Genomic DNA, 10,490 nt, shown 5'->3' on the forward strand with positions numbered 1-10,490 from the left:
AAACCCAGGAGATGGAGATTGAAAAGCAAATAAATAATAACGACATTATGGCATTGCATATGTAGACGTTAAATTTGTCATGTTGTCTTGCTCCAAATATTTGTCCACAAAAAGTTTCCATCCCTCCAACAAGTCCGGATTATTATATTTAATAAGGGAAAATTATACAAATGACATTAAGTTTTCAGAAAAGTTGGGTTTTCATAGAATGTTTCCTTTTTAATTAACTATATTTTATTTTATTTTTCTATACTGACACCTAGGAAGTGATGTCACCAAAAAATATCACATCATCATCCAATATCAGGGTCATGTCATCAAAGACCAAACACATTATCATGTCACAAAAGCTGCAATTGGGTTGAACTATTAAATTGTCACCATTCAATCAAATTGAAAAATATATTGTCAAAATTATTATTTTTTAAAAACATAGTGTCTTAATTATAATTAAAAAAAAATACACTATCAAAATCAAAATCTTATATAAACTTTTTTTTTAATGTATTTTACCCTTTTTTAAAATATAGCCCACCAACAAAGTTATTACAAGAATTGCAGCTTGTAGTTGTTGAAAGAGTAACATTAAATGACTTTCAAAATCAATCATGTTGGCACTATACAATAACTTTAAAAAGCATGTTGTCGGTGCCATAAGCTACATGATTTGCAAAATGACGACATGAACTCGTTGCTATATCGTCGTCCACATCATCTACCAAACATATAAACATACTATGCAATATATGCAATATATGCAATAGCTGTAATTATTGATAACTTAGGGGGGTTTTCAATATCATACCACGATATGTCCTATAGGGGTTCGCTAACAAAAACATAGCCTAACCAAAAACCAATGTTTTAAAAAACGATTCAAACCGGTCCGTTGAAAACGGTCGTATTGGGAAGTAGGGACGGGCGCCGAACAACGACCAATTTTACGCCAATTTCTAGACCGAATCAAACCGGACGATTTTTTCAAAAACTGGGTTGAATAGGTGTGATGAACCAATCAAACCGTTTGAACCGGTTTATTGGATTTGAAAAGTTGGATTCAACTTAGTCAATTAAAAAACCAGCATATTTTCAAAACAAATTAAACCGGAAGGATGAACAAAACAAACAAAAACAAATGTTTGTATATATGTTTGGAGCGTTAGTTGAATATATAGTTTTTAACTTATAAGTTACCTTATCAATAAGCTATCTCAAATCAGTTTTTCTAAAAACTACCTTATAAACTAGGAATGAGCGTACACATGTAAGGGTGTAATTGAGTTGAGCTATTCGTAAGCATACACCTATTTGTAAGCGTACACAAGTAGGGATGAGCGTACCCGCCCTAATTATCTGGAACCGGAACCAGAACCATTGGTTCTTAAAATGTTAGAACTGAAACCGGCGGGTAGCGGTTCAAATACATGGTACCTGGCTCATTAAATTTGTAAAAATTTTAAAACTTATAATAACACATCTACTGTAAACTTACAAGAAGTCATTGTCAACAATAATATGTAATTCGCTACGCATTAAAATGAGGATTAGAAAATATCAATAACTTCAATAACATGGTGAAAAAATATGTGCATGTTTCTTAAAACTTTTAAAGGTTCAAAACAAATTATTAATTATAGAATTTTAAATCATGTTATTCACCATAACGTATAAAGTATGTGAATATATATATATATATATATATATATATATATATATATATATATATATATATATATATATATATATATATATATATATATATATTCCCTCAGTTAGCAGTTCCGTAAAAATAAGAACTAAAACCGGAACCGCTTACGACATATCCGATTCCGAAACCAACAGTTCCGGTTCCAAAAACAAACACCTAGTTTTGGTTCTCATCCCTTATTATAAACTATTTTTATAGTCTTATCAACCATTAAATTACAATAATTAACTAATTTTTGCCAAATAAAACCTAAATTTAAGAGATCAAACTAACATATATAAACACATACACAAATAAAACTTATTATTTGTATTCTATTGTCTTAAATAAGGTCCATTCATTAAGATTTTGAACAAAAATAAACAAGCTTAAAAATTCATAAACAAAATAATTACACAGAGACAAGAATAACCAAAAAAAAAAAAGATAAATAAATATATACAAACGACTCATGAACATAAACATACGTAAATAAATATAATCGAACACAAAATATCCAAATGAAAAGTTATACGAAAACAAAAACAATAAATTAAAAATGTACAGATTACTTAAAAATAAAGTCTAAACACCTTCATATTTATTCAAATATCTTCAAAATGCAAATTGGACAAGCAAAATTTGGGGGATATGAATAAATGGGGTATCCTATGAGAAGAATCGGGAAAAACCAAAGAAGACGGATCTAAAGACAATGGAGAAGACAATGTCTCTGATTCACGTTCTCAGATGGTTCATGCAACGGTGACATTCGGCCTCAACCACAACAATGACCTTAGAGTTTTGTGGGGGAAGGCAAAGTAGAGGCAAGGGGTGGTTCAGGCATGTGAGAGGTGTGAGAGGTGGTACTAGAAAGAGGACATGCAAAGGAAAGTTGTTTTCGGCGGTAATGGATGGTAGCCGATGAGCGGTGGTTGAATGGTTGGAGTGGAAGTGAAGTCAGTCTCACTAGTCAATTAATCAATTAATTCATTTTCTTTAACTAAAAAAAAACTTGCTAAAGAAAATGTTTGTCAGAATAGTTTAATCAAACGATGATTTATTCTTCGTTTCCAAAAACAAGTTTTAGAGTCGGGCTCTAATAACTACAAATCGTACATTGAAGCCCATCTCAAACTAAATAGGTTTATAACACCTCATGAAATATAGAGTAAAAATGTTTTCTTGCTCTTGCACATTGAAATTAGTAGTTGTGATGTTTTTGTTAAAACAAAAATAAACTAATACCAATTGGGTTAATGATCTAGAAAGGTAACGAACTTTGCTCTTTGTCCACATTTAGGCAACTATATTTTTTCCGTTCACATTTAACCATTAAACTTGTTTGACCTGTTCAAAATAAGGTAATATGGCTGGTAATTACGGTAATATTACCCTATTATGAACAGGTCAAACAAGTTTATTGGTTAAATGTGTACGAAAAAAAACATGGTTACCTACATATAGACAGAAACCAAAGTTTCTTACCCGTTTTGGTAATATTGGACAAGAACCGTCTCAGGGACTGTGCCCTGGGATCAGGCTCCGACGGTCAATGAACAATTAGGTTTGGCTTGGTCCAACCCAGGTGTAACATCTCGATGTCAAGTTAATTTCAATTTCAACCCTATGTTTGAATAATATAGTATTTTAGCCCTTGGGATTGAAAAGGATTGCAAAATGGCCCATTGTGGCAATATGGTAATTTTGTCCAAGTGTAGTACGTTGGTCGTACACCTCATACACAGGGTGTATGTGGAGGATGTGTAAACCCTAAATTTTAGGGTTTGGTCCATATTTAAACCTCATTATAGCCTCATGTCTCATTTCTTCATCAGTCTCCCACTTTGAAAAACGGCCTCAAGCAAACCCTAAGTGAGAAGAGTGCATTTTGAGCCCATTAGAGTGTTTTGGAGGTTTTCTTGAAGAAGAATAAGAAGGTGGTGAGAAGAGCTTAGAACTTGGAAGCACTTTGATCTAGGATTTCCTTCTTGTTAGCAACCTCTATGTGGATTGGATGAGCCAGTATTTAGGAACCGAGTATTGATCAGCTATCCGTCGTACTGTGCGGTAAGTTTTCCTCATTGTACTTACGGGTCGAAGGCACCAAGACCGGCTCATTGGATTGGTATCCTATTATGCATTGATTCATGATATGCAGGGCATGGGATAGATCTGTAGGATTATATGATAGTTGCTGATATACATAGACCAATAGATCTATAGGCCTCCCTGTGATTTCTGGCTGCATGATTATCTATCTGTTGATTTTGTTTTTTATCAGTTATATGTCAATATCTATAGGCCTACCCGGGAATATTCCAGCCGGATGGTTGAGTGTACCTGAGGGTATTGTAGTCCAATGACTGAGTGGGCCCGTTGTATATTGGTATTCCAGTCCGATGGCTTAGTGGACCTGTTGTATATTGGCATTCCAATCCGATGACTGATTGGGCCAAGGGTAATCCAGACCGATGGTTGTGGACCCAGGGATATTCAAGTCAAATAGTTTATATATGATATGTGTGTTGTGTTGTAATATTTTGGATGAACTCACTAAGATTTAGCATAAAGTTATTGGTTATGGTTTTAGGTACTTCTGAAGATCGTGAAAAAGCAAAGGCATAACCGCACACATCCTGATTTTATATTGTTGATCTTAGGAGGTGGTTTTGAACAATATTTTGAAAACAATTGTTTTGTAAACACTTTTATTAATAAATGGGTTGATTTGAAAAGTTTAAATAGGTTGTGATTTTTGAAATGTTATACCACTTCAGTCGCGACAAGTCATGGGCTAGATTGTGTTTTAGGTCTTTAAAGCACATACAACCTAACTCCTTAAGCGTATACAACCTAACCCCTAACTGGTTGGACCTAAACTGGGTTGGTCCAAGACTTGGCCATCTCCTCATACATGAAGACCAGACAACCAAATTTTATGTCACAACCATGAGTCTTATGACTATTTGCACTTAACATAAAGAGCCCAATATTACCAGTAAAGAACTTTGGTTTTTGTCCATATTTGGGTAACCATGTTTTTTCACACATTTGACGAGTAAACTTGTTTAACATGTTCATATTAGGGTAATGTTACCGCTAATTACCAGTCATATTAGCTTAATTTGAACATATCAAACAAGTTCAATGGTCAAATGTATATAAAAAACATAGTTACATTAATGGGAACAAAGACCAAAGTTCGTTAACTTTCTAATTCATTAACCTAAATCTCTATGCTAATAAAAGAGTAGTCCTTTTGCCAAGTGTCATAATATTAAAACTCTTAATTAATATGATGTCACTTGTTATTCTATTAATTCTCTATTTTAAATTCATTAAACCTCCTAATTAAAGTGATGTTATTTGTCAATATATTTATTCTTTATTTTAAATTTTAAATTTTATATTATTGTTTTCATTAGTTAACAAATAAAAAGAGTCTAATATATATGATAAAATAATTCCACATATTTATTTGAATCAATAATTATAATTTTACATAACTAATAAAAAATCTCTTAATTAATAATATATTTAAAATTTTATACAAAATAATTAATTAATAATTTTGAATTTTTTACTATGAATATTTAATTAATTTTATAACCGTAGTTTCCACGGGTTATAAGCTAGTACCAAATAAATGAAATGTTTTCTTGCCAATAATCCACCCTACCCTTTTGAATATTTGTTTTAGTATTTCTTAATAGAAAAAAAAAACAAAAAATAAACTTAGTTGGAGTCTTATTAATCTTGAAATCATTATTATTAGGTAGGGACTTACACCATGGGAAAGCAAAAAAAAAAGATAAGAGACCAAACACAAATTTTAGAAACACAGGGACAATTTCAGTAAATTTTTGAGTTTTAAATTAAAGTGCCTATAAAAACCAACAATTTAAATGAGAAGGGCTTTTATATAACATTTTAAAAAGATCAAGATAAGTTAGTTAAATTTTCAAAATAACATCATTCGAAGATGTCAGCCACTTGAAAAGATATTTAATTAGTAGTTAAAATTTGTGTAAAGATGATGATACTAGCAAAAAACTGAGATCAAGGCATAAGCCTGTAATTGGAAATGTTACTTTATAATTTATATTAGCCACCTGGATTATAACAATTGCAGAAAACTATGGAAATAAAACTTAAAAAATATAACTGCTTGGTTAATAACCATGAAACAAAACCATAATCTTAATACATGAAATTGGATTTCAAGATAAAGGGCAAAATGTCAAAAAGTGAAGAGACAAACTTTAAAACTAACCAACAAAAATAACACATAAAATGATGTCTGATGGGAGCATAACAGAAAATAGATTTACCAGTAAACTAAATCTGGAAAAAGATAGATAAAACTGAAATGATGTATCCATTTCAAGCTCTCTTTCAAGGAGTAACCACAACTACTCTTCCTGCAACTTGATCAAGATCTCTTCTTCCATTCGATGTAATCTTCCTCCCACTGATGGAAACAATCAAAATTGTTTAAATGAAAAGAGACAGTGTTTAATAACAAAAAAAAAACATCAAAACATTTCAAATGAAAAAAGAATGGTAAGAACTAATAACACATACCCCTTAACATCAAGGTCAACAATGTTCATTGTCTGCAACTGCTGAAGAATGTGGCGAGCAACACCACCACTGCTCTTGCAGAAGTGAGGTGGGGCACTTCCGTTCCTCTTGCGTCCACCATAGATTCTCTGGAAAGCACCAACACCAAGACCTCCCCTCAAGTAAATCTTTCTTGCCATTGATGCTAAGATAATGATTCGTTTCAAAGAAATTATAAGGAGGAAAAAGTTAGTTTTTGATCATCAATAGTGCATGTTTGTAAGTGTGAAAACGAGGCTTACCAGCTCTGATGTAGTACCAATCAGGGTCATATGGTGCAAGCTCCTTGAATGTAGCAGTCTTGACGATATCAGTCCAATGTGGAAGCTCCATCTATAAGCAATTAGAAGAACAAAAATTGATTGAGCATAAACTGTATTAAGCATGTGCTATGAAAAATCTAGAGGTAATGCAATGATATTTTCATCAAATCTGTACAGATTTAAGTCAATCATACCAAGAGTAAACAGAACACAAGTACTAGCAAATCAACCTAGAGTGACTGAAACTTCTAATTGCGATATTTCTTTTGTATAGAGACGCATAACGACGTATAATATAGACTAATCAAATAGTGTAAGAGAAAAAATGTGACGAGAGAGAAAATTTAAGCTTGAAAGCATGGACAGTGATATAATAAGAGTAATGTTCAAAGTAGATCATTCGAGAAATGTATAACGAGTCGTATCCATCAAATAAAACACAAAAAACAATAATCAGGCGATATGATATCTAATAAATCAGATGCATCAGCGTAAGATCTTCGATGAATTATTAGAAAAAAGAGAGCAGGGATTAACCTTGCCGGAGCGCTTGAGATGAGCGGCGTACGCCTTGACAAACTCATGAGGTGAAACGTCTTTCACCGTTCTTGCAGTCGCAGTCGCCGTCTCCATGTTTCGGACTACTTTTGGTGCTACGGCGGCGGCCAAGATATCTGCCGAGGGTTTTGTGTGTGTTTAGTGTGTGCGCGTGTAAAGAAGAGTTCCAACATCCATGTTAGGGTTTAATAGCATTTGACGACTGGTGAGTTCTGTGCAGGCCGAGTTAGTAAATGGGCTTTAAGGCCGACGTTTATCCATCTTTTCTCAATAGGCCCATTAAGATGAACTAAAACGGTGAGAATAGAGGGCTTTTTTTCTAAAAGATCTAAATCCTCACATTTGCTTTTTGCAACATGAGATATTTCGTTTCAAACAACAAATATATTATTTTCTTATTAGGTGGTTTGTAGAATAACATGGTTGTAGAACTCGCTATTCGATATCTATTCGGCTGACTATCGAGCAGTGAATACTTGAAAGTATTCGGATTCGATAATTCATGTAAAAATATTTTCAAAGAAATTATATATGTCAAAATCATAAATTAAAACCATAAGTTGATTGAAATATCAAATAAAATTATATACATATGAATACATAAAAACTGAAAAACACACAATGGTTTTACTTCGTAAATAATTACATAAAATTTAATATATATATATATATATATATATATATATATATATATATATATATATAGTAATAATCACATGTATGTTAAATAATAAATTATTAAGTATATTATACAGATTAATCACTGAGTTGTCTAGGTTTTACAACACTGCTCGCTTCAATAAGGGGCTGATCGGGGAGTATTCGAATTCTTTAACTCGCATCGATAAGAGGCCGAGTAGGGAAACTCTATGAGTTTTACAACATTGATAGAAAATAACATCCTACTAACAACTCTGTAGGATTTGAACCTACGACATCAGATTTTGGAGACCCACGTTCTACCGAACTGAACTAAGAACGCTTTCTTATCACAGTAGATACGACTAAAAAGAAAAGACTTCTTTTTGTACCCCCAATACTAAACATGCATATAGTCTCAGAAAATGAAAATTATGTATGTCCGAATCGATCTCAATGGATCCCTCGTGACTGCCCAGAGGAGAAGAATAGGTAGGGATGACAGGATTGGAACCCATGATATTTTTTACCCAAAAAAAAGGCGCTACCAAGCTGCGCTACATCCCTTTCAATTGGTCTACAGTGTCATTGTAGAGAATCCCTGCCCTGTTTTCCACATCGGCAATGCACCTCCATCGATATTCAATTTCTCTTGCCATTTCTTCTCTTTTGTCTTTATTGATTTAGATACTCATCATCATCCCGCCGATCCCACCAACGCTTTTTTGCATTTTGAATAAATAGTTAGTACAAACAACCAAAACATCAAAGTCTAAAAGCCAAATGTGAAGTTTAGGAGGTCAATAAGGACGTTAAAATAGAAATTGAAAGAAGGAATTATTTATGAGGGATCTGGATTAAGCCTTGGAAATATTGCAATTTTATATGTGTTGTCTGATGTCTACAAGTTAAAAACCAACAAAAATTTCATTAATCAAAATTGTACTTTGTGCATTAAAATTGATTTTTAAGATATAAGATATGGATTTTATTTTGTTATTCTTTTTCTTTTTGTAGTAACAAAAATCTATTGTGTCACATGTTCACATTAGAAAGTGAAATGGTATGTGTAGAGGTCGAACAGTGTAATTGTTTGGGATCACTGCAATGTACTTCATTTTTCAATTTAAACATATACGAGAGCGTTTGCGCAACTTAAGGACCTAGTTACCGACTTCAAGAGTCGATAACTATTGACTGTCAGTATTTTATCATATGACAATGCTCTTGGTTATAATGTATAAATATATAGTTGACTTTCGTCAAGTTAATGTAAATAAAATACACACGTGTGTAGAATCTGTCACTATACGAGTGGATTTTATTGACCGATAATGTCATGAATCTAATTATAAGTTACATGGAGAAATATAATGTTCATTATGAGGATGGTATGCTAGAAGCTTTGGAAGTCCATTGTAGAATTATGTTACATGTTTTATGTATTTTATGATAATAAATTGTGTAATTTGTTTTGAATATTAATACGTACTTTTCATTTCATTTTCATTCGTCTTGCCAAAACTATATGCAAGTGTAACAACCCAAAAGGTTCATTTTTAATTTAATAAAACCAATATTCCAAAAATATTGTCATACAAGTCCATATAAACAAATGTATCAACCATCATGACATATCAGAGTAAATCGAGATAATGTAGAACGAGGTGGTGTGTTCCCTGCAATCATCTCGAGTCCTTCCCTTGGGAACTGGAAATACCTAAAACATAAACTAAAACCGTAAGCACAAAGCCTAATGAGTTTCCCAAGATACCACATACCATACATAATAAACACATAATGGGCCCCGCTCGGCATCGATCCCCACTCGGTATACAAATCACCCCCTCCCCCCCCCCCTCTCATCGCATACATATCACACATATCAAAATAAACACACACATGCAATAATCACAAAGATTCGTAGCATACAAAATGGTCATTGGGCCCTACCCGGTAAGCATACAGGTACACAACACATGTGAGATTCACGCAAACAACTACCATACTAACATAGCATAACCATGGCTCAGCATTGGTGCCTTCGACCCTCTAAACTCAGTGAGGAAACTCACCTCAAACTACTGAACACACTGAAAGATCTCTGGTTGTTGGTCAGACAAATCCCCAAGCTATCAATACCAAATAATCTAATTAATAATTGGATTCCAACCCATAACTATCAGTTCATAATTAGGGTAAAAAAACCATTTTACCCCTTACCTAGTTTGGTCCAAGACTATTGTAACATCCCAAAATCGGGACCCAAAATTTTTGCTTAATTATATTACCTATGAAAATAGTTTACAGAAAACATCATTGTTATTATCTCAAACATAAAGTCACAAATCACAAGTCTCAAAAATAATATCATCAACCGGTAAAATATCAAAGTACAATCTCAGGGTTCTTAAAGCGGAAATCGTGTGTGTGTGATGCGCTGCTACCCTGTCGGCTCCTTCCCCTTAGCTGAAGAGGTACCTGAACCAAAACTAAAAACTGTAAACATGAAGCTTAGTGAGTTCCTCCGTCATACAACATACCATACAATCATACATACTGTCGAGAAATTATGGGGTGCCCGATCTACCCATGTTAAGCCATTCTGAGGTACTGACCTACCCATGTCAAGCCATTCTGGGGTGCCGACCTACACATGCCAGGCCACTCTGGGGTGCCTGCCTACAATACGGTCTATCTCACCCGGTTACTGAGAC

The 10,490-nt window shown here is 33.4% G+C and overlaps 1 protein-coding gene across 1 annotated transcript; it reads right to left on the bottom strand.

Moving 5' to 3' along the window:
* Positions 1–5,841: 5,841 nt before the first annotated feature.
* Positions 5,842–7,303, bottom strand: LOC145103178 (small ribosomal subunit protein eS19x). Its single transcript, XM_079040739.1, has 4 exons — positions 7,114–7,303; positions 6,556–6,646; positions 6,275–6,458; positions 5,842–6,161 (listed from the first exon to the last, which is right to left on the bottom strand). The coding sequence occupies exons 1-4, from the start codon at positions 7,207–7,209 to the stop codon at positions 6,086–6,088; spliced, it is 447 nt and encodes a 148-aa protein (XP_078896865.1). The 5' UTR covers positions 7,210–7,303; the 3' UTR covers positions 5,842–6,085.
* Between the last annotated feature and the right edge of the window lie 3,187 nt (positions 7,304–10,490).

This window comes from Lactuca serriola, chromosome 4 (genome assembly GCF_051521515.1).
Source record: "Lactuca serriola cultivar US96UC23 chromosome 4, Lser_US96UC23_V15, whole genome shotgun sequence".
NCBI classification, from domain to species: Eukaryota; Viridiplantae; Streptophyta; class Magnoliopsida; order Asterales; family Asteraceae; genus Lactuca; species Lactuca serriola.